At 36.6% G+C, this 25,344-nt stretch overlaps 1 protein-coding gene across 13 annotated transcripts in view; it reads left to right on the top strand.

Moving 5' to 3' along the window:
• Nucleotides 1–25,344, top strand: part of PER2 (period circadian regulator 2) — a 50,944-nt gene that overhangs the window by 7,177 nt on the left and 18,423 nt on the right. The window contains exons 2-13 of one of the 13 annotated variants that reach the window (XM_065844325.2): nucleotides 1,442–1,498; nucleotides 2,472–2,525; nucleotides 4,548–4,707; nucleotides 11,319–11,420; nucleotides 12,607–13,081; nucleotides 13,707–13,775; nucleotides 16,705–16,859; nucleotides 17,374–17,495; nucleotides 19,104–19,305; nucleotides 20,855–20,906; nucleotides 22,267–22,409; nucleotides 22,747–22,825. In XM_065844325.2, coding sequence (XP_065700397.1) covers nucleotides 12,708–13,081; nucleotides 13,707–13,775; nucleotides 16,705–16,859; nucleotides 17,374–17,495; nucleotides 19,104–19,305; nucleotides 20,855–20,906; nucleotides 22,267–22,409; nucleotides 22,747–22,825 — 1,196 coding nt within the window. In that variant the 5' untranslated portion in view covers nucleotides 1,442–1,498; nucleotides 2,472–2,525; nucleotides 4,548–4,707; nucleotides 11,319–11,420; nucleotides 12,607–12,707. Of the gene's footprint in view, nucleotides 1–1,441; nucleotides 1,499–2,471; nucleotides 4,708–7,790; nucleotides 11,421–12,528; nucleotides 13,082–13,706; nucleotides 13,776–16,704; nucleotides 16,860–17,373; nucleotides 17,496–19,103; nucleotides 19,306–20,854; nucleotides 20,907–22,266; nucleotides 22,410–22,746; nucleotides 22,826–25,344 lie in introns of all 13 variants that reach the window. The other 12 variants (XM_071812430.1, XM_071812431.1, XM_065844324.2 and 9 more) reach the window with 12 other exon arrangements.

Below are 25,344 nucleotides of genomic sequence, written 5' to 3'. Positions count from 1 at the left end.
CAGGAATAGTGTTTTCTGTTTACAAAGACAACTATCTCTTTAAATTCACATCTAATACAAAGAATTTTAGTTCACCTTTAAGTAGGTATGTATGGAAGGAAGGATGTCTAGAAATTAGCATGGGGCAGGTAAAAGAGACTGTGTAGCTTCTTCACAGGATGTCTTGGCACAGTCCACAGTAATCTTATCTGTCAGGGGTATATGTCTGTGCTCACTTTTTTTTTTCTCTTTATGGCAAATACCCAAGCTGTTGGCAATTAAATTTAGCTCTGGGGCATAGCTTATTATTCAAGGTGAAGGATTAGACTTGAGAAAGACAGTTTCTCTTGGCTCTTGGGGTGATCAGTCCAGATCCACTGTGGAGACTTGAGCGCAGGTGGTGGGCTTAACAAAACAATAATGATCCGAAAGGGTAAAATAAGCTTTGCTTCTGATCTGGCAGAAAAGAGAACAATTCTTGGTAGATGGTGGAGGAGTGGCTCTAACTGCTTTTTTTTTTTGGGCGGGGAGTGGGGGGAGAAGTGGAGATTACTTTGGTACTTGGCTTCTTATATTAGCAGGAAAGCAAATGATGAATTGGGAGCTGGCCCAGGTTGGTCAGCACAGCATAGGTGAGATTGACCTGGCATGAGGTGAACTGGATAAGTTCAACAGCGTACCGGTGCCGTGCTATTCATAGTAAAACTGAATTGACTCTGTCCTGTTACCTCAGGCTAACTTTTTGCTATTAATTACTCCATGGGGAGAATAGGCAGCTTTAAAAACAACAAAACCAATCTAAAAGTGGAAGGAAATTAAATGACAGTGGTGCTGTGGGCATTTCAGGAATAGAAGTGACTGGTGACATTAGTTTAGGTCCTTTTAGAAGTCATCACTTGAGGGTTGCAGGATTTATTTTTCTTGTTTGGCCCTCTGAGACATAGCTAAGGATGCTTCTTTTTCCCTTTTTTAATTTTTTTATCTGCTAAGACTAACTGTGGATGTATACTTCAGTGGTGAAATGTTTTAAGATTGTAATCTGTGGAAGAAGAAACATAACTTGAATTAAAGATATGATCCCAAATTTTATTCTAGATAATGCTCATTCTTAAATTTTCTCAGATGAGTGAATGGTTGATTTTGAAGTATGCTGTGTTGTTATCTGTATTATCTAAACAGTGTGCTAACAATATAAATTAAGATCATGGAGATTGAATTTTTGGGATTTCTTACATTTAGAAAAGAAACTGAATTCAGTGAATAGTTACTCTGTGCATTGCTCAAGGAACCAATTTAGAAGTTAGGTTACAATAATAGTAAATATTTTTATCAGTAAAACTTATTATTCATCCATGAAATATGTATTTTACGTGGTTGGACTTGTATTACATTATTATATGGACTTATGTTTTGTAAGTAATTTTTTAAATCTTGCTTATACAACTTCCCTGTTTTTTAATAGGAATATACTGATGACACTTTCAGATTTGGAAAGATCATGATTGGTACATTCCTTAAGGTGAGTGTCTTATGCTGTCCTCAAGAAAGTGATTAATAATATCAGGTCTTGCTCAGTGAGTCTGAACTGATTTTTTTGTTGTTGTTGTTATTGCTGCTTTGGGTGTTTAATTTGAGCTGTAATGTCTGAATGCTGAAAAATAAAAAAAAAAATATTTGGGACATTTATAAATTGTGAAGTAAATGGAAACGGTGTGGCCTCTCTCAATCTTGAGGAAACCGAAATTTATGTACCATCCAGTATCAAGTACTAAATCTGCATTGTTTGCTGGGCAGAAGTTTATTAATGAACTTTTGATCTCCCAGTTGCTCTTGCAGGTGTTTTGAGAAATTTTAATGATGAGGAAAATTCTAGGGTACAGAAAACAAAGTTGCTAGTGCTGCTCAGATAATCAGGGTGTTAGCTCAGGGGGAGAAAGGAAAATGTTCTGCTTTGATTTAGAAAGCAGATCATAGCTTCCAACAGTATTTTTCGGTTGGTTTTGATCTACTTTCTAACAGTTTGATACTACTCTAGTCTCTGAGAAGTTGACCAGATAGCATGAGGTACTGACTTATATATGTTCAGTGTGTGAGAAGCTGATCACCACTCAGGTGCAATGTGTGATGGGTTAAGAAAGCAGAATAGACAGTCAAAATTATTGTTATTGGAGCAAAAAAAGGAAACAGCTGACACCTTCAATGAGAATGGTGGAGGCATGTCGTCTGTGATGTAAAGAAATTTGTCCAGGTTGTCTTGTTACATGTGATCTGATGATGGGACAATATTGGCCCAAGACAGGAAAGGGAAGGGTAGCAGTTCTGGATAGTACTGTAATATTGCAATACAGATGAAATAGTAGCTCAGATTTTGAGGATTAATGATGTAGTGTCTGATTTGTCTAAATGATTGAAAAAAAAAGTTTTTTGATGGCTACAAAATGTGGTCTGAATAGGCTCTTAAAGCTGACAGTGTTCTCTTTTGTATGCTACAGGTGTGACTTCAATTCTCCACAGCAAGTGAACTTGGTTGGGGTCTTGTAATACAGGTGTGTTCACTAAAGCAGGTTGTTCATTCTTCTCTAATATTTGCAGTCTTCTATGCTTGGAATAGATATATCTCAGTGAAGAAGACCTTTTTGAGATTCCATACATAGATTGAACTCTTTTAGTTCTTTGGAATTTGGACATACTCAATCACCTGTGTGTTTCTTCTGATAAATAATAGAGGCCATCAAATCTTCTGATCATCTAATTCTGCTCAAACTGATAAAATTCCTGTTTTGAATGACTTGTATTTAGTTTCGGATAAAAATCCTTTTGGCTGAGATTTATCTTAGCTTTCAGTTAAATTGTATAAAGGCTTATCATGAGAATTTTAAGTAGTTTACAAGGGCTGTTTTTTCTTAATGTCTTCCTAAATACATTAAGTAGATGAAGCAAATGTTGCACCCAATTATAATGGTACATGCTGCTACTGTGAATACCCTCTTCAAACCTTTTTCATTTTTATTTAATCTATGAAAATGTCATGATGGAGGTCATCAAACTAGACAAGTCTTGTGTCACTTCATTAGTAGTCAGGCAAGATCTTACGGCTAATTTCTTGTAGGTCTTGATTCGTGAAGACACTTAACTCCATCAAGGAAATACAGATTACGGGGAGATAAATTAATGTTCTTTAAGCCAGGATTTAAGTAGTGCTGAAAGAAATTCCACGTTTCTAGTATCCAAGCTAGAAATTGCAAAATCTGGAAGTAGCTCTAGATAAGGCAATTTCTAACACTTCTCATGATCAGAGATACAGAGCTTATAATTTAAATCCTGTTTTATCAATTTATGATAAAGACAGCCATAAAACATTTAAAGAACCAGTGTACACAGATTTGTATCACAATCTGAGACTTCTAGAACTCATATTGGCTTTGTGACACATTATGCAGAATGGAATGTTATGAATAAGTTCTTCCTTAAGTCTGGCCAACACAAGTGTACTTTTAACAGCTGGTAGACATACAACATCTTAAATTAAGCCATGTTAATATGGGCTGCCTTCCAACATGGCTGGCTTGCGATCTGAACACAGTTCCAAACGTTCCTTCTGCATGTTCAAATGAAACACTTAAAGTGATGTAATTGTTTACCACACAAATGTCTATCATCTGAACTTCTAATTTTCATTCTACTGTTTTTATACTGTTTTATTGTGTTACATGGCAGTGGAATGTACCAATAGACTTAATCTCCTAGATTTGATAGAGTTTTCAGATTTTCTTTTTTCTGCTGAAATTCCCAGTGTCTTTCTTGGAAAACTGTTTTTCCTAGGAAGAATAATGGTGTGGATGGACTTTGTTAGTACAGAGTTCTGAATGTAAGGAAACCTTTTGATTTTTATTTTTTTTCCTGTGGTGGTGAGTGGGCCCTGGAACAGATTGCCTGGAGAGGCTGTGGTATCTCCAGCCTTCGAGATACTCAAGTCATCGGGAAGTGGTCCTGGGTAGCCTGTTCTAGGTGACTGCCTGAGCTGGGGGCTGGACAAGATGGCCTCCAAAGGTCCCTTCTGACCTCAACCAATTTTTGTAGCAGCCTAGTAAACTCTTTAATGCTTATACCAAGCCTACAGTGATGTAGATAAGTTTAGATCAGATGTTAAAGTTGTATTCTAACCAAATTCCTTAAGCACTTGAAGCTCCTGTTGACTACATCAGGCATTTTGCTCTGTTGTCTTCTGGAGAGGTTGGCCCCTTCGTTCTTGGTGGCCGTGTCAGCCCCGCAGACTGTGTACGTACTATACACATACACAATATGATACAATACCAATCGTGAACTGGAAGGGTTATTTTATCTAGTTTAGAATAGTCTGTTATTTCAAAGCTCTATAAGACCCTACTTTAGACCGAAAGTATTTGAAATGCAAATTTTTATCTGGTTCCTCTGCTGAGTGACAGTTTCATGTTTAACCACTGTTTATTTGCGTAGGCATGGCATATCTATGAGCATCTCTCTGCTATCTGTTTGAAGAGGACACTGTTGGGGGGCCCAGGTATTTCTTTTATATTTTATAGTTGTAGAGGTGTCCGGACTCTGTAATGGTCAAAGATTTCCAGTAGAAGAGGATGAGACAAGAATTAAATGCATGTGGGAGACTCTGGACCTAGGCACTTCATGCTTTTGATGCTAGCTGGGAGGGAGCTTGATAAACACTTATACCAACTTTTCACAAAAATACAGGTAAGAAACACGTGCAATTCTTATGATTCACATTAGTAGAAAGATGCTTCTCCCCCAACCCCTAGGGTTGTGCAGAAAATATATTGTTCTGTGTTTGTTTTATCTTGGAACTGTGATTTCACTCATATATATACTCACTCAGAACTATATTTTGGGTGTAAGATGGAAGTTACCTTATTTGAAGCTAAGATGGTTATGGTCTAAAACCATACTTATTCTTAAATTCAGCTTTTAGTTTCTTCACTGAGGAAACTCTGGTTGGCAGCATCCTTGCCATGGTTGCAAGGACCCTGGCCTGGTGCTTATGGTGACCTCTTCCTGTATAGGTGCTGCTGTAAATTCAGGATGGCACTTGAATGGCGCTGAACCAAGGCTATGTCTTGGTCGGTTCCTCTGTTGTAATCAGGATCCCCTTTATAAAAAGATATTACTAACGTTTATTTAACTAACAGTCCTGTGTACAGGATTCTCTTGAACTGAAAGATGAATCCTTATCAACAAAGTGTGAAATGAATGCTGTGAAATTCAAATTTTATGGAAGCATTTGTGATATTCTAGATGTTGTTGGTCATTTCATTGGTATAAAATTGACTTACACCTCATTCCTTGTTAGGAAAAAGAAGAAAATTTTTTATGATGAGTTGCAGTGAGATGATTAATCTATTAAAGCATTTAAATTCAAAAAGTCTTACAGGACTTAAGCATCTTTTGTTATTTTTTTTCTCATAGTGAAGTCTGAGAATAGTGCTATCTTTTTTCTTTTTTTTTTTTCCTTCTTCGTTCCTAGAAAGTGTCCTACTGAAGGTATTCTGTTAACTGTTCTGTCTCTTGCCACAAAAAATGAAGCTCTTGATATTGTTGGTGAAGTTGTACAGTTAGTCACTTCTTGAATTATTGTTTGTTTTTCAACAGTTTTTCCTAGCATTTTGCTGCTATCGAGCATTTAATTACTGTCTAATTGCACAGGGAGAATGCACTCATTGTAGATGTTAATTTTCAATTTTCTCTGAAATTGCATGATGAGATTAAATCTCTGCTAGTTATCTGTCATTCATGAGAGAACTTTTACCATTTTGCAAAGCAATCATCCAGAAGACATGTGGAAACTCTTCTTGTTGATCTTCAGTAAAATTGAATCCTGACTATTAGAAAGGTGTCCTATTGGTGTTAGTACAGTTAAGAGTCCCCAAATATTCACGTCTGAAGGATAATCATAAACTCTGGTGTGCCTCTTGCTTCATTTGTGAATATTACTATGTTCATATTAGTTGCAAATTTAGACTTAAATCTTTAGTTGTTCTCCTCTAACTCAGTTACTGAATTAGATAATTCTGACTCTTGATTTTTTAGCTTTTGTTCTTTAAATGTCAGTACTAGACATGATAGCTTTTTTGTGAAAAGAAATCTGGAAAAATCTGTTCTCTGAATGTAACCTGATTTCTGCTGAAGCAAGATCGAGTTTAAATGTCGTAGTTTCAAAATCAATTTGCCTCCTTGATGTTCTACAGTCCTTATTAATAAGATTTTTCAAAAGCATCAAAACCATTACTTCTTCAAGGGTCTGTCCATACGTATTTTGGCATGTTTTTCTGGGGACACTAAGGTCCAGGTGGTTTCCATTGTCTTACTGCAAGATAAAGGGACTTCTGTAGCTAATGAATAACCAGAAGACATTTTTTGTATATGTAACCTTGCATATTAATGTCTGCATTTGTCCTTAGTGCCCAGTATAAGCATGTTGCCCTTTTCATAAACTGCATCAAGATCATAGGGAGTTCTAGTCTTTGCCAGAGTGACTTTGGGAGGTTTGCTCTGTATAGAAGAGTGGTGAGTAGAGATGCCTTTTGTGAGTGAGGTGCCTTGAACTCAAGCTTAATTGGTGCCAATTTAAGATTAAAGACAAGTTTTTACTTAGAATCAAAATAGATAACCTCCCTTAAAAGTTTAGAAAGATGTAGCAGAAAAAAAAACCAAAACCTGGCTTAATGTACTTTTCTCAAGATCAAACCTTAAAGAGCTCTTTTTCTGTATCCATGTGACTGTCTGCACTTGCTTACCAATCTGGGTATGAGATGCACTTTCCTCCCTATAACTGTAGTAACAGGACAGAACATGAGACTGGGAAAGCATGCTAGCTTTTACCTTTTCATTCTTGTTTGGTTATTGATTGGAAATTTATTCAAACATATAAGCAGGATGAATGTGTGCATTTATTACGGCACTTTAACTGAGATTAGTTTCAACGTTAATTAATCTCTCTGGGATGACTGACCCTCTGTGCTCCTGAAGTGTTTGCATGGTGCTTGTGTATGCATGCAGATGTTCCACTTAAGGTCTTCCTCTGTTGGAAAGTAAAGTCTAGCCAGATGCATCAGTTCTTATCTAAAATGACAGGCACAGAGCATGATGTAGGGTCTTTGCTAGTCTGTTCTTTTATTCACAGTTATTCCAATCTCTTTGTACAAAATATCTCCAAATTTATGGCATGTGTTACCATTGCTGCTTTTGGATATCTTGGTGTTTCTATTTGTTACACAAGCTCTTATTTTAGAAACACTCCTCTTCTATCTTTCCCTGGAAGCTCCTAAAAGTCTATCATAATCTTTTTCTTGTTCCTTCCTATTTGTTGTTCCTGTATTCCTTATCCTGGTATGTGCCTCTGGCACTGAGGCTTTTGAAAATTTGAAACAGAAAAACTTTTGCGCAAGACTGACTTTCAGTGACATTAATCTTCCAGTCCTGCCTAAGAACAGTATTCCACCTCAAGGAGTTGAGCCAATTCTTTTAGAAAGATACTTTTTAGAAGTTCAAACTTGTATCTTCTCCATTATTGGGATACTCATTCGTTCCTGTCACTGTTGTCCTTGGGCTCCAAATTCTAGTCACTGTAATGTAGTTGTGTAATAGGTTGGTGCAAAAAGAATTGCAGTTTTTGCATTGCTGAAATTTGTCATTTGATATTGGAATACATCCTTAAATAAATGTGGTTATGTTATGAATCATTTTAATGCACTCTTCTCACTGTATGTGGGGGTTTTTTGTTATTGACTTATTACTTGCTGTTTATTTTATATTTATTTTAGACTATGGAAATGATGTTAGACAAAAAGCAAATCTGAGAAATTTTCTTATTTGAGTTCAAAATGGGTCATAAAGCAGTGGAGGCAACTTGCAGCATCAACAATGCATTTGGCTCAGGAGCTGCTAACGAACGTATAGTGCAGTGATGGTTCAAGAAGTTTCATAAAGGAGATGAGAGCCTTGAAGATGAGGGGTGTAGTGGTGGCCATTGGAAGTTGACAATGACCAATTGAGAGCAATCATCAAAGCTGATCCTTTTACAACTACACAAGAAGTTGCTGAAGAACTCAACATTGACCACTCTGGTGGTTTGGCATTTGAGGCAAATTGGAAAGGTGAAAAAACAGCATAAGTGGGTGCCTCATGAGGTGACTGAAAATAAAAAAAGCGCGGCACTTTCAAGTGTCGTCTTATTCTGTGCAACAACACCAAACCATTTCTCAATTGGATTGTAATGTGTGACGGTATGTGGATTTTATATGACAATCTGTGACAACCAGCTCAGAGGTTGGACCAAGAAGAACCTCCAAAGCACTTCCCAAAGCCAAACTTGCACCAAAAAAAAGGTCACACTCACTGTTTGGTGATCTGCTGCCAGTTTGATCCAGTCCAGCTTTCTAAGCCCCAGTGAAACCGTTCCATCTGAGAAGTCTGCTCAGCAAATCAGTGAGATGCACCGAAAACTGCAATGCCTGCACCCGGCACTGGTCAACAGAAAGGGCCCCATTCTTCTCCACAACAATGCCCAACCGCACGTCACACAGACAGCACTTCAAAAGTGGAACGAATTGGGCTATGAAGTTTTGCCTTATCTGCCTTATTCACCTGGCCTCTTGTCAACTGACTACCACTTTTTCAAGCATCTCGACTTTTCAGAGGAATGATGCTTCCTCAACCAGCAGGATGCAGAAGATGCTTTCCAAGAGTTTGTTTATTCCTGTAGCATAAAAATCCATGCTTCAGGATTCAACAGACTTATTTCTCTTTGTCAAAACTGTGTTGATTGTAATGGATCCTATTTTGTTAATAAAGATGTGTTTGAACCTAGTTATAATGATTAAAAATTCACAATCCAAAACTGCAATTACTTTTGTACCAACCCAATACAGACTGCATAGGTAGTTACTGTGGGCAAAGTTACAGAAGCTCTGGCATTTTGCTAGTTAGAGACAGAAGTAACACAACTTGAGCAGTTTCTGACACAAGTTTCTGCTAGGTATCAAGAGGAGGAAAATTCATGTGGTATCTCCTATAGGCCAGTACCTGTTTCTTTTCTGTTGGTGATTCTCCTAATTTGAATTAATTGCTTAAAGTAAAAAAAAAAAAAAAAATCTTGACTGCCATTGACTCAACTCTTGTTCAGGGAGGCACAGGAAATGCCCCAAAAGTTATTGGACAGCTTATATATACATGTGCTTATGTATATGTATGCATATATATATATATATATATGCATGTATGTTTAGGGAATGATTCTCTCCCACGTAAGAAAGCACTGTTGATGTTTGCTACATATACCTGGCAGAAGCTAGTGTGTCAAGGAAAGAAGGGAGGAGATGAGACAATAGATGATATTTGGAGGTGGAAAAAATTACTCATCAGTGATTTAACAGCTCAGAATTTCAAACTATAAGACTCTACATGCTAGCTATGGTGCAATTTCATTGAGTCTTTACTTCCAAAGATTACAGAAAAGACTTTGGGGAAATAATTTTCCAAGGAAAGGTTGTAAAAAAAATATTTGCAGACAGCTCTTGAGGCTGAAAATACTACGGCATCTGTAATACTTTGGCTTCAGAATTCAGGATAAGAGGTTTCTTGTGCTTAAAGACGGAAATACAAAATGTTTGCATTAAGACTTGGAAAGCTGTGATAAATCATTGCTCTTCCCATAGACGGCACAATTTTCCTGATATGTGTGTTACTGTAATATTGGGCTAATTATCCTTGGAGAATTTAGGGCAATGCTAATAGCCTTGTCTGCTGGCAGTTCATGCTTATGAACCTATCAATGGTGATTTATGTAGTTTTCTTTAAGGGATTTAAGTTTAGCAATGCAAAGTGGGGTGTTTTGTTGTGGGTTTTTCTGAGTGGTTTGGTTTTCTGTCTTTTTTGTGTGTGTGTGTGTTTTTTGTTTGTTTGGGTTTTTGTTTGTTTGTTTTTACCCCTTCTAAAGAAATCATGTAACATAGTTTACTAGCAGATAATGTTGTTTTGGTTATGGCAGTATGTTTTTGTTTTGTACCTAAAGCAATTTCAAAGTAGCATGTGGTCAGAAAAATAGGTGGAAACATCTACCTTAGGCACAGAATATAGTTTGAGGAATGTTAGATCTCAGCTTAAATTCCTACATGTCAGACCTCCTATTCAGGTGATGCTGTCTTTTTCCAAAAGTTTAATTTTAATAATGATGGGGTTAATTTGTGCAATTCCTGTGTGTAAGGCATTTATTTAAGTGGACAAAATGCTGTATATGATCTTCAAGGTTATCTTTAACCTTTACAGGGAAGGTAAAAAGCCATCGCATTGCAAGCTGAGTACTTTGCTGGAGTACCTTTACTCGCTGAATTCTCTATAGAACTTTACAACTTCAGTTCCCTCTGAGAAATAATATTACAGTACAGGAGACACCTGAGAAGTGGCTTTGTGAGAGTGGGTTCAGTTATTTAACCAGACAGATGCTCTTATTTCTGCAATACTTGTAGTAGTAAGAGCATTTCCTAGGTGAGAATGGATTAACAGATTTATAAATCAGTCTTTACCTTTACAGTAACAGGAGGTTTGTCTAATGTGCTGTCCATATAGGTATTCTCAGTGCCACCATCTATATTCATTCTTGAGCCCTTTGACATCTTCAGTCACTCTCAAACAAAATGAGTCATGGTTAGCCCTGTCTTGGTAAGCATGGACTGTGATGCTGCAGACAGGATTAACAGCATGGGTACTGCTAACCACTTGGGCTCATTAGGAGCTTGTGTGGTGAGAGCGGGCTGTGTACAGGGACAGAACTTCATTAAAACGTCCAGCTAAGTTAGGTGAGTGGTAGTGTGAGCTTTGTCTACCAGAGTGTGTAAATCAGTGATGAACTGCCTGATCTAGTTAATCATTGGCCACCGGAATATGTGCCGTTCTGTAATAATACTAGAGTTTCATTTAGGAGTAAATATTATTGCATGTTCTAATTATAGATTTTTATTTTATTTTATTTTTTTTTTTCTAGACAAGTGGCTTACTTAGTCCAGAAAAAAACTGTTAGAGCTACTCAAATGTCATTTACTGCCTGTGTTTGATGTTCAATGCAACACCATGACAGTGTGTCTGTTCAGTCTGGATTAGAGTACTTGAAGTGACTACATGCTTAAGTGAAATATCAGTATATTTTACTCTATCCAAAGGGGTTGTTGTGTTATTACCTATAATGAAGTACTAGTGAATAATCTTGTAAAGAAAAAAAAATTATATTTGTATACCGTTACTGATAGCTTAAATAAATGTCTTTAAACTACACTTCCTCTTTCAAATGAAAACAGATATCTTGCATATTACTTTGGCCAAACAAGGAGACGAGTAGTATTTTCTTCTGAAAAACTCAAAATAAATGTAAAATGTGTGGAAAAACAGCAATTAGGAGGGTAAGAAAATAGTTTCCATTTTTTTTGGGGGGGAGGGAAGTTAAATCATAGTGTGTTTTAAATTAATATCAAGTTAATGTTTTCTGTTACGGGCTTTCCTTATAAAAATACATATTTATTTGTGTTTAAAAGGAAGCTGCTGCAGTTAATATTAGCAAAACTTAGTTGCAGGCTTTCTAATTGACTTTGTTATTCCAGTCAGAGGTTTATTAGTCAACAGTTGTTATCCCGAGTATTTTAAAGGAACAAAAAGGAAGGAACAAACATGATTCTCTTGTTGTAAAAACAACCTTTTTTTTTTTTTTTTCTGATGAGGAATTACACTGTTCAGGGTTTTGCAGTTCTGTTGTCTCTGGGTTGTTGAAATAGACGAGGAAATGAGTCACATTAAATATCTTCATTTTATTCATAAATTTGAACTGCCCTCTAATATACATACACACCTTTTGGGTGTAGTGCATTAGAAATTGCATTAAAAGCAGGGATCTTACTTTTCTAAACAATGAAGAGTCTGTCCCTGCCCTCCCGCCCCCCCCCCCCCCCCAATTAGTGGTGATCAGTAGATAAAATTATTTTCAGGCTCATTTGTATCTCAGAATTTTTGTTGTGGATAAACTGATGGATTTGTGTACTTAGTTTCCCTGTCCCTACTATATGTTAAATTTACATATGTGGCTCATATACAAAGAAATAAATGAAAGATTGGTCAAAATGTCAGAACACACTATATTTAAAAAAATACCTAAAAGTCTAACAACCTCCAGACCAAGTGAGGAGTCCTCTGATGCCTGAATGGAATCTTGGTTTTATCAGGGTAAACTGGAAGCCAGGGAAATGGTTTTGCTGAAAATAATAATTGTTGTCCAGATCCAGGCAGTTAAATTGTCAAGTATTATGTAGGAGGATAAAAAACAGCTGAATGTGTTCATGTTTGTTTCACTTTCTCTTTTTGTGGTGTGGTTTCTTTGTTGTTTGTTTGTTTTTTACTAAAAAATAAATACCTTTTCCACAATAAAACATTGTTAGGTTTGCAGTTATTAATATATTAAGCTTTCCACTGTTCAAATGCTGAATATATTAACCATTGAATATCACTTATTGCTTTTAGCTTCATCAGGCAGTGAGAATCTAGCTTTTCAGCAAAGGCAAACAAGAATTTTTTCTTCTTCCTTCCCTTCCTCCTCAGATTTGTGGGTCTGTACTTCCGAACAGAATTTGTACAGAGAGAAAATTCTGAATATGGCTTGATTTGCTCTTGATCTTGGCATTGTTTCTAATGCGTATCCCATGGACTCTATCAAGTTCAGAGGGTTCTACTCTAGCACTGAGGAGCAGGACCCTGAGCAGCAACCTGGTATCAGTGAAAACGTTTCTTTGTCGTTCTCTTTAAAAGAGCAACAGAAAATGAGTGATTATTCTGGACTTGCAAATAACCACAGCCAGATGATTGCTGAAGATTCAGAAATTCAGCAAAAGCCTGAACACTCTCACGGAGTTCTTCAGGAAGATATCGAAATGAGCAGTGGATCCAGTGGAAATGACTTCAGTGGAAATGACACAAATGAAAACTACTCGAGTGGGCATGATTCTCATGGCCATGAATCTGATGAAAATGGAAAAGATTCAGCAATGCTCATGGAATCTTCAGACTGTCATAAAAGGTAGTAGCTAATATTAAATAAATTTCATTTTTATTTTTGTCACCGAATTATTTTTCCATTTGAATCTAATTTCTGAAAAGTAGCTATGGTATAATGCATATCTTCAGACTGAACCTGAATGTTCTTTTCTGCTTAGTTAACTTGTACTCTCGTATTATGTAAATTGTGTAATATATTATAATTTATAAAGAGGTTGAGTGTTCTGTGAGGCCAGCTTAATTTGTATCTTTCTTCTCATCATTGTGTGTTTAATTTGCCTTATATACATATTTTCTTGTAAACCCACGTCTATAATTGTATATCAAAAAGCGTCAGTCTGGTTTTATGCATAAGGATGCAAGTGTGCTATTTTCATATTTTAAATCACAGCTTAGTGTACAGAGCAAAGCTACAGTGAGAAAAACCTTCTTACACAAGTGTGTAAGAGCTGTTACTTTCCATTTGTTGTACAAGGCAGAAGCTTTTCAAGTTGTGGGTTTTTTTGGTTTTGTTGGGTTTTGTTTGTGGTATTTTGTTGTTGTTTTTCCTAGATAGTCATTAATAAGAAAATATAAAACTAAAATGAGCTAAAAGTTGTCTGTTAAGTTTACTAATATTAACCTCTTTCTGTCTTTCCTTATTCTAGTTCAAGCTCAAATGCATTTAGTCTGATGATTGCAAACTCTGAACACAATCAGTCTAGCAGTGGATGCAGGTAAATTAATGTGCATACATTTTCAGTAATTTGCATGTATGTAATGCTAGGTGCTGAAAACTAAATAGTGTTGTGGTTTGGTGTGGGTTTTTTTTGTTCTGGCTAAACCTAGAGGAATACACAAGAAATCCTATGTTTGATTGTCTTTCTGTCCTTAATCATTAGTATGTCCTGTTAACCACTTGATGGAATTAGAACTTTTTGTTGCTGTTCCATGCAAGTTGTGTGATAACCTTTCAAGTCACCATACTTTGTTTTGATTTGGTAGCTTAATTCTGTAATTTTACTTCAAATATTGCTTCAGCTCTAGTGGCTTTTTTTTTTTTTTAAGCTCTGAGTTTTCTGCTCTCAGTTTAGTCTGAAGCCCTTACCTGGGGACAACCTAGTAGCATTTTAACATCAGAATTCACCCACTGAGTTGGATGTGTTCTAATGTCCAGCAACCATATAATCTGCCACTCCTGTGTTCAATTCACCAGGATTGAAGCCTCAAGTCTGTAAGGATAAACCAACATCAGCTGCAGGAATCCCTCTGTATAAACACTGCTTCTGACCCTGCTGTACTTGTTGGGGGTTTCTAAGTCAGCTTCTGACCAGGAGAACAAAACCTGATCCTGAGTAGATCAAGGATATCTAACTATAGCGTCCTGATGTTAAAACCCCCATCTACTTGTACCGACCTGAAAGTGTTTCTACCTGATGCAGTTCATAGAGAAGTGGTAAATTAAGATTACCCCTTCGCACCATTTGGTGCTTGATGAACTTATTGTCTGTGTCTGCCTTGCAGGCACCTGGAGTTCTTGTTCCATGCTGTATTTTCAAGTGTTGCTTAGTATTGAAGATGGAGTGAACCAAAGGCCTTTCTTAATCTTACTTTCCCATTGATTCAGTTTTCACTGTGAGATTGTTGGAGGGTTACTTATTAAATTTCATGAATAGGTCTGCTCATAAATAGGAATCGGATGGTACAGTGTTTTCCCCAGTTGTCAGGCACAGTGCTGGGTGTTACAGATTAGAATCTGATGATCTTTTGGGAATGGGAGACTGAGGAGATCTAGAGAATGTTCTCTAAAGAAAACACTAAAACAGGCTGATAAAACTATAAGATTAGCCTTTCATTCAGAGGCTTTGGATTCAATATTAATACCAACCATCTACTTACTTTAATATCTGTTGGTACCTTTCCAGTTTACTGACCACATAAAGCAAAATGGAAAGCTCCTGTCTTTATAGAAGTTGCTTATTCTGTCCTCTGCAAGTCAAGTCTTCCCTGTGGTTGGCTGCTCTGCCTGATGCTACTGATATTTGGAAAAACTTTTTGAAGTTGTATAACTTATTTTCCAAAAAGGCTTGTCTTCTATATTTGCTGCTGTTGTAAGCTAATTTGGAAAGGTTTCTTTTCTTGCAAGAGAGTCTGAGTGCTCTCATGACGCATATTCAGAGAGTACAAAACCAGCAGCATGCCCAGTTGTTTCATAATAGTTTCCCTTTCTTTCCTCCTACTGCCAGCATAGAGGGTTCTTCTGTTAACAAGGCCCTGTCTTATTGCATAAGTCCAAACTGTCAAGCCATGTTATAGATGAGATTTTAATACACAGCATGAACAGAATGTTTCCCAAGGGAGTACTATACTTTGTCTTATCCCTTGCCATTGTTTCTCAGTACAAAATGACCACTGATTAAGTGAATGCTACTTTTATCATAGTACATTGTGAGGTGAGCACAAACAATTCTCTAGCACAATCCAGCTTTGTCGCTTTCCAAGTATTTTTGGTGAAATACACCCAACACCTGTCAGATGATTGATCTACCCAAAGAACTTTTCAAACTTCCCAGAAAAATGTTCAGAAATCCTCTTGAAAATTACCTGGAAGCTGAAGCCACTTTACTGAGCACTTCAGGCAGAACAGTGCAGTTTGCCAAGACTATTGTTTCTATGGTAACTTCTTAGAGACTACCAGCTGTGACAATTGGCTGCTAAGAAAAGGCCATTCTTTTAATGGGAGAGAATTTATTTTCAGGAAGGTTTAAGAAAAGCTCTAGAATTCTCTTGATTGTTGTAACTGATTTCTATTCCAATGAGAAAGACATGGTGATTTTTCATTTTGACTGCTTCCTACTTACCTGCCACCCATCTTTGTCATCCTCCCCTCCCTCACCTCCTTACACGTCCTTTTTGATTTTGTCAGCACCTCTCAATAATGGGGAGAGATATAGGAACTGCAAAGACAGGTGATAATTTCCTGATGTTGGCACTGATAATCTCTGAGTTTGACCTTCTGTGCTGAGACAGCACTTCTGAACATGCACCTGAGAAAAGTGAATGCAATTTCTGTCTCCAGCCTCCTCTGATTCTTTAGCCTACATATTTAGTCAAGTTTCCTTATTTAATATATTGCCATGCTTAACTAGGATGCATTGTTCCAAGGATTTCTCCATTTGTTTTAACTTGATGCTCTCCCACTGCCATTCCCTTTTCAGGGACCTTTCTTATGAGAAGCTGCTCGAACAGGAGGTGAAGACTTGAATGGACCTCCTGCTTCTCTCCTTTGAAGTCCATGAACATTTCTATGAGTTTGAATTTGAAAGGAACTAAGGAAAATACCACTAAAAAGGGAGGAGGGAGACTGGCAAAAAAAAAAAAAAAAAAGTTATCTGGTGCTTGGGTATATGTACTGTTGCATATACAGGGTATATTTTACAATAAGACTTCAGATGGTGGTAAATAATTTCATTTTAAATGATTCTAGCTAATTCAAGAATTATTGTAAGTTCTGAATGTTGATACTAAGTACTGGAAAAGTTAATGTGGCTAGTTGTACAAATTTAGGCATGTGACAAGTTTCAGAGTGTATTTGGGCTTCTGTGCGGATGATGTGTCACTTCAAGCATTCAAATGACATTCTATTTTTTGTTTTTCATCTTACAGTAGTGAGCAGTCCACTAAAGCCAAAACACAAAAGGAATTGCTGAAAACATTACAAGAGCTGAAAGCTCACCTTCCTCCTGAAAAGAGAATTAAAGGCAAATCTAGCGTCCTAACGACATTGAAATATGCCCTTAAAAGCATTAAACAAGTTAAAGGTAATAAAGTATGATACTACCAAGATAATGCCAACCTGGTTGAAATTAAGCATTTAAAATAAGAATTTAACTGTGGTTGTCTGTGTAAGGCTAAGTTTATTATGTTTGAAAACCTCTCTAAACACGTTTGTATGGTGTTCCCATTTGTTGGCTCTGTTAACTTCTGTTCCTTTGGGAGCTAAAGAGCTTTCTAGATGCTTGATATTTTACTGATATTTGTTGAGTTAGAAAATTAATTTGAAAACAATTTAGAATTTTATACTATTTGAACTGTCAAACAGACCAAAAAATGTGATCACACAGATGTGAGTATATTAAGATGGGTAAATTTATTTGGGTTACTGATGAGGAAGCTCTACTGAGGAAAAACTAATTCAGAGTAGTACCTACATTTCCCGACTGCCCGTTCTGTGCTTATGCCAGAAAAAGATTTTGTCCCTTTAACACTCCAGGCTGGATGTTTATTGATGAGATTTTTAATTCTGAATGTAAGCTGTTTAATGTTCTCATGTAGCCAATGAGGAGTACTACCAACTGTTGATGATTAATGAATCCCAGCCTGCTGGACTCAATGTGTCATCTTACACAGTGGAAGAAGTTGAGACTATAACCTCGGAATACATCATGAAAAATGCGGTGAGTATGGTGACCAAAGTCTACACTGTGTATTGAAAATGTTTTCTAGAACTGGAATTCTTAGGCATACTTTCTTTTTACAAGGTAGGAGGTGGTACTGAGCCAAATAACCTGAAGAAGCTTTTGCCTTCCAGAGAATATTGAGTAGAAACTTCGAGCCTTTGCAGACTTTGCCAACAGCACCTTGATCTGAGGTTTTTTTTCTGCAGTTAGGGGGGAAATAAGGAGTCTAAACTCTTTGGCCCTGTGAATTGTACCTTGTGCTTAGAGATGATGGTGTGACACATCTCAACATCCGTGTGATATAATGCACTCTGAGACATCATTAATTTTCAATTTAGAACACCTTCTAAATTTAGAGAGTAACTCTTTCCAGATTTTATTCAAGGCACATTGCAAATTGTTTTAGCTTACCTTTATCAGTAAGGGTTACTTGATGCTTCACCAGTTCTTTTTGTTAATGAGGCTGAAAAGTGATGTAAGTGCTGGAATCACTGTGTGGTGTGTCCTCTCTGGTGTTTGTCTAGTCTTTGCAACTGGGGAAGGCTTACAGTGTGATCCAGTGATACTGTGTCTTCTCTAGATAAGAACAGCTATGATGTTCAGCATAGTTTTTAGCAGTAAAATGATAGTCTGAATGATTTTTTTTTTAAAATTACTATTATTTATTTTCCACATTCCCAGTGTTTTAGGGATATTTTAAGGAATTTTCCATAAAAATAATTACATATAAACTTCTTAGACTGCCTTCCACTACTTTTTTTTCCTGAAGCCTCTGCCTGAATGTATGAAGTTCTGAAATCAATAAAATAATGGCCTGATGGGAGATGTTCCCTAGTTTTGAAGTAGGTGGGTTTTTTTTCTATCTGTGAATAGTAAAGGTTGCCCAAAAGGTTAAATAAATAGGAAGTCTAAAGTACAACTGTGGACTTTAGCCAAGTATCATAAACATTGTTAAATTCATCTGAAGCATCTGGGTTTGTGAAACTGGTGTTCTGACGACAGCTCTTAACTTTGTATATAGTGTTAACGGATAGAGCAGTACATGTTATGACGCAGGAAGCCCCTCTGTGTCAAGAGGAAAACCCACGTGAAATGACACAAGTGAATTGTGTTTATGGTTGTTTAGGACTTTTTTTCCACCTGTCTATTTGTTATTTTACCAGGTGGTTTAGAGCACTTTTTTTTCATTTTGCAGTGGATGGACAAGATACCGTAAACTTTTTTTGAAAAATAGTTGAACTTTGTAAATGTAAAATACACCTGTAACAAGCACAAGGAAAATGGCAGTTTTTATAGCTGGAAGCTCTTTAATTTTTTATTTGTAAATTCATTCTGCACCATAAAATTCTAGGCACTGATATTTAGAGCTTGTAATCTGCTAAGATGCTAGTGTGTCATTGCATAGTTCAACATGTGTACTGTCTGTGTCTACTTCATAAACAGATTAACTTTATTGCTCCCTAAACACAGGTGGTTTACCACTGCTTCCTTAACTTTTATTTTGAACTTATTAGTGATTTATATCCTAAGTGTTTTTCTAAGAAATAGATACTAGATTGAAGAATGTTTTAAACTGTCTAAATAATTTGAGATTTTTGTTTTTAGGACATGTTTGCTGTAGCTGTTTCTTTGATTACTGGGAAAATTTTGTACATCTCTGATCAAGCTGCTTCTATTCTCCGCTGTAAAAGGGGTTATTTCAAAAATGCCAAGTTTGTGGAGTTCTTGGCACCTCAGGATGTCAGTGTGTTCTATACTTCTACTACCCCGTATAGATTACCATCATGGAATATTTGCAATAGAGCTGGTGAGTAGCTTCAACAGCAGATATTTTTCTCACTTTCAATCATGCGCATGCAAATACTTGAACTGATTTCTTAGATATCCTTTCATCCTTTTCCATCACTTTCTGAGGTTATAACACGGATGCACTAGTAGAACATCTCTGAACAGTACTACATGTCAGTAACGTTTCTACAAGTCAGCAAGGCTTGTCTGTTGGCTAAAAGTCTTCTGAATGCCGCTCTTTATTGATTCTCATGTCCCTTTCGTCCAAATGGATGAAAACAAAATAGGTGTTCATGCTGAATGGTGGGTTTGCTTTCCATTCTTACTAGCAATCAAATGACCACAGGTTTTCTTTAAAATTTATTTTCTTCAGATATAAGGGGGATAACATTCCACCTCCTTTTTAAAGTGATTGATTTTAATAATGGACGCCTTGATTACAATGTAGAAAGATGTATTTCAGCTACTATCACTGTGCATTCACCAGGTGTAGTCGTCTCTCTCTTCTTTTAGCCTTAGAAAAACCACGTTAGGCATGCTAATTTTGAAGGATGATGTCTTGAGGCACTTGATGTTTGTTTGTGGGAGGGTTATTTTACTGGTGTAGCTACAGCTGTTAGGAATTGAGCAATAGCTGTCAACTATTTTAACCAAACACTTGAAATTCAAGGTCTGCTCTAAATGGTTACAATTCCAATCCATTGTATACTATATCTGTTCATCTAAGTCAGAGTATGAACCATATTTAATTTGAAAAAATCATTGGCAATAAATATGTCTTAAGTAATGTGTACACAAAGCAGGTCTGAAGGGACCTTGTGAGGTCTGTAATCAAACCTCTGGCTCAAAACAGGGTCAATGGTGAATTCTAACCATGTGATCCTAAATATAGATATTATTCTTTTATGCCTTTTTTATTTAAACATTTTCTGTAGTTTAATTACGTTTGTGTATAGCTTCAGATTTCAAAAATGCAGTAAGTTGAACTATGCACACTGTGCTGTGTATCAGCCATCATAGAATATAATATCCAAAAGTGTTGTGCACTGTCTGAGGCCTTTGAAAGACCAGAGCTTGCCTTGAAAATTAGTCTGTGGTCACTCTGGAGGAGGAAGGAAATAGGCTTAAAAGGTGAGAGGGAACCTTCATGAAAAATACTGTTCTTTTGGGAGGGGGGTTCAGTAAGTGGATCTGGTGATCTAACTGTCCTAATGCCTATCTAGGTATAAGGTCAAACTTTGGGGTCCCAGATAATCAAACATTTTTGGTCAACATTATAAAGTACAGCAGATACGAGTAAACAGCTTGAACTGGCGAACTGTTTAGAGATAGGTTTTTGGGAAAAGGCTTAATAAGCAAGCAGCTGTGATTCACACACCAGCCTCGGTATCTGAGCGATATTCAGATTTAGTTGCTTATGAAATACAATGTTTAGCAAATACATATGGAGAATTTATGAAACAAACTTTTTAAAGAATTCAACCTTTATCACTTAAGGAAAAAAACTCTTGTTTTTAATATAATCTTGAAATTTTAAACTTGTTATGAAATATTTTTACTATTTCTAGAGTCTTCCACCCAGGATTGCATGGAGGAGAAGTCGTTTTTCTGTCGCATCAGGTAAGACAGTATTATAAAACTTAATGTTGTGTTATGAAACCATGCATTACAAAAGTGTTTGACTTTTCTAAGAACCATATGGTATGTAGGTCTTTTACTTTTCCATAATGTGAACATAAGGCAAAACATATGCATGTCCTGTAGTTGATTAATTCCTAGAAGCTACACAGAAAACTGCTAAGTGATTTCAGGAAACTGCATCTTAGAAGGTGATGAATGTTAATATTGACCTTTGCACCATGAAGGAAGCTGATAAGGAATCTCCCATTGCTATGGAAAGTCTCAGGTTAATTGAACTGTTGTGTTCAGCACCTGCTACAGAGTCTCTGTCATTCTAGAACACTAATGTCAAATCTTAAATTTATCTCAAGTGTCTCATTGAGAAAGATTTGTGAGGGTAACTTGACTTGTCTCTTTTACAGTTGCTAGATGATACTAGTAATTTGGTTTTGGTTTTCTTCCTTCTTTCCCTGCCCCGACTCCCCTTGGTTGCTTTTATTTAGGAAATGCTGGCAACTTACTCAATGTTCTTTCTTGTGCAATTTGATTTCTTGCTGCTCATTGCCTCTGGTAGTATTTCTGAAAACAAAAATTGTGGATCCTATTACTTAATTACTTCTGGAGCAAATAAGTGCTTATCATTAAGGTACAAGTAAACTTTAAACATGTTGCAGACAATGCACCTCTCCAGGGTGTTGGGTTGTATGTAGTGCAAAGGTACTGCTGGTATTACTGTAGACTCTTTTGTCCAGCTAACATTGGTTCCAAAAGCTTTAGCTTTATAACTTGCACTGTTATAAACTTATTACAACTGAAATATTTGTGTGTGTTACTGAGTAAATGGCTGTTGTTTTCTTTACTATGCTTTGGATTTTATTAAGTAAACAACTGTTATTATAGGTAAGAATTTCTGAGTCTTTGTTCTTTTCAAATCAGGATAAATATTGAGTAAAAGAAGGTCTGTTAACTGAGGGGATATAGCTATCTTCATAAAATAAATTCATCCCTCTAAAGGGTATAGTGTCACATGTTAAGATTATTGGATCAACAAGATAACTTAATCTATTGGAGGAGGTGGGTTTTTCTTTTTCTGTCAAATTACCATTTAAAGCAATTGTGGATGATCTTATTTCAGGCAGTAGAGAGGACGTGTTCTTTACTGCAGTTGGTATGCAAAGAGTGTTGTCAGAATTAGGTTCTCTTCTACCAAAAAAAAAAATTCAGAAAGTTAAGTTCTTGGGTGCTATTTTAGGAGCTATCATGCAGTCCTTGTGTCATGAGGAAATTACAATAGATAAGTGAAAACTTTGTTTAGCATAAGATGAAACTGTTGAAATAATTAACTCTGTTTAATTATTAGTGCGGGAAAGGAGCGTGAAAATGAGATTTGCTATCACCCGTTTCGGATGACTCCTTACCTTATCAAAGTGCAAGATCCAGAAATAGCAGAGGACCAGCTTTGCTGTGTGCTGCTTGCGGAAAAAGTACATTCTGGTTATGAAGGTAATCTGTTGAATACAGAAAGACCAATTTGGTTTCCTTAAAGTACGAACTATTCTATGTTCTGCTGCAGGAATTTCCATGTGATGTAACATGACTGAATTTCATCCTAGGATAGCCAACTGTATGAGCTACTGTCAGTGTTCTCAAGTTTTATTACAGTGAAAGATAGTTGTTTCTGTTCTCTGCCCTTGCTGAGAGGCTGCAGGCTAGCACACTGCTTTCCTATATGCTCTTAGACTTTTAGACTTTACTCAGTATTTAATAGGAGCATGTAGCTTGAAGTATTTTACGTATGCAAAAAACCACACTTGTTAATCTGCTTTTGTTTTTCTCTCAGCACCCAGAATTCCTCCTGACAAAAGAATTTTTACAACTACGCACACACCAACCTGTTTGTTCCAGGATGTAGATGAAAGGTAATTTACAAAAAATATTCTTTTTCAATTTACTGAGAAGCAAGCTATCCTGTATCTTTACAGGTATTTTTAGGATTTAATTAAGATGTCTGTGTAGAGTTAAAAATTATATGACTACTGAAAAGTGTTTAACCCAAGAAAAGTACATCGCCCCAATTTTCACTAAGCATGAAAACACATTATACTGTGGTATTTAAGTGGAAGTTAATTTGCCTACTAATAACTTGTTTGTCCGTTTTTCTTTCATCTGGGGCAGATCTAGACATAAATTCAAGGAATGAACCCCAAGGTTAGGAAAATTCCTGTGCCAACCATTGTCACCTGTATGAGGATTTTAGTTTGAAGTTTGATCCAGTTAATAACAAACACTGTGCTGCTGTCAAATTCTGCTGGCTCAGATATAACTAAAGATGTGTCTTTTAAACAATGTTAGATGTTAAAAAAGAAATAATAAATCTGTGTTCTTAGTTAAAACTACAGTCTTCACATTTCTTGCTGTTTTCTGTACACAACACTGCTCAGATTGTACTGTCTGAAAACTTCACATTGCTTTGTCAATTGTGAAAGCTGACTAGAGCAAGTATTCACATTCCAAAGTAGAACCAGATCCACTGCCTGTGATCTGGAGACATACACAGAGGCTCAGGAACTAAGGTGTAAACCCAGCTTTCTTTTAGTATTTTGGGTTGTGTCTGTCTGGGGCCCTTCAAAGGGTGTTTAGCTGATGGAAATGTGAGGTCTATTAAAAGAACAGGAGATACTCCTTCAGTTAGGAGTGTACTTGGCTGAGGAGGAGATAGTAATCTCAATAAGCTTTTAAGGGCAGGGGTGCACTTTGAAATATCCTGGTATTTTGAAGACTTGACAGAGAATTCACTTGTTCCTGAGTTTAAAACACAGTCTTCCTTTTTCCTTTCCTTCTCTTCCTTTCCCTTGTTTTACTTTATATTGTTTTAATGATGATTTTTGATGGGCTAATATGTGGGATTTTATTTTGGTATGTGGTTTTTTTCTCTCTCCTTAGTGAAAACTAATTTGGCTACAATAGTAGCATCTGACTTCTGAGATTCTCCTCTCCCCTTGTTTTTAAGCATTCTAAGAATGCTAAAGTTGTCTTTGTAGGTCTAGATGAGGAGGATGTCTGCAGACAAAGTAGCAGTCTAATGGATAATTTTGGATTCCTATGGTATCTTTTGGGTGGGAATCTTCATTTTTGTGAAGAAATATGCTGTTCTTGGCAAAATCTTTAACTGTGGCAGAAGAGAAGGGGATTGGGAGAAAGGTGGTTATTGCGAAGTTTGGCTAAGCTGGAGTCAGTAAGGTAAAAATCAGTTTGACTTCTAAGACAATTTATCTGCAGAGAGGTCAGGCACATCAGTACTACTGCAGTGTGCATGTTCTTTATTAAATGAGAATTGGAAAAGGTACCTATTGGAGATTACTGTGCAAGATCACAATGGCTAATCAGTGAAGATAAGCTTGAACTTTAGGGTACAGCTATTTTTGGCTGACTTGTGGAGACATTGTGGATTTGCATGGAAAGTTCTTGCAGGATAGAAGACAGTGTCATGCTGACAAACTGTTTTTCCATGGTATTATTTATACAGTCTCTAAACAAAAGAACTACTTAGTCCGGGATAGTTCCGTCCTCTTCATGGATTTTCCTCTCTCCCTCATTTCCACACATGCTACAAGCGAACTCCAGCAGGGTGGATTTACCTTTTCAGATAGGTTGATGGCACAAGGTAAAGCTTCTCTTCCTCTGTGTACCCCCAATTCATTTATTTCCAGTGGTCACTTAACAGGAATGGCAAGATGACTGAATGGAGAGTTTTGCCCTTATTCTCGGGCTTGGGTGGAGTGAGTACAGTAAATCCCTTTCTATGGAAGCTTCTTTCCTGTTAGTCTGTTGTTATAATTTATTCTCAAATACCATTTCTGAACGCTCTGAGGGTTGATTACATCTTGGTCTGGTATCAGGACTTTGCTTCATTTATTTTCTGTCCTTGCAATCTGTGTGGTTGATTTTGCTTTTAATTATTTAGCTCCTGAGAGCATTGGCAGCCAGATAAACATTTACCAAGATATGCATATGCAGTTTATTACTCCAAAGCTCTCCAGTGTTAGGAAGAATACACAAAACATACGTTCTTAGAGAAAGTAGAGTCTGATATTGAACACCTGCTGTTGAATGAGAATTGTTCATAATATAAAGCTGAAACTGTTGCCTGACTTGCATAAAGTAAGGTTAATTCTGTAATCAGTATGTGTTCATGGGTTGGAAGAATGCTTATTTGTCCTAACTCTGCAGGTGGATCACTGCACAGAATATATTAAGTAAATATAACTATTCTCCTGAAATTAAACGGATCATTCCTGTATATATTTGTCTTTAAAATGTATTTGATACTTGATGTGTGTGATGAGTGCAAGGAGTTCTGTATAGTTCACAGTAGAGTTATCTTAGTAAATTAATTTAAAGTAGTTTCCTATTTAACTTGGAATAAGAATGTAAAGAG

Source organism: Patagioenas fasciata, chromosome 9 (assembly GCF_037038585.1).
Source record: "Patagioenas fasciata isolate bPatFas1 chromosome 9, bPatFas1.hap1, whole genome shotgun sequence".
Lineage (NCBI taxonomy): Eukaryota > Metazoa > Chordata > Aves > Columbiformes > Columbidae > Patagioenas > Patagioenas fasciata.
Note: the sequence above shows the minus strand (reverse complement) of the source record. Positions and strands in the feature narration are given on the sequence as shown.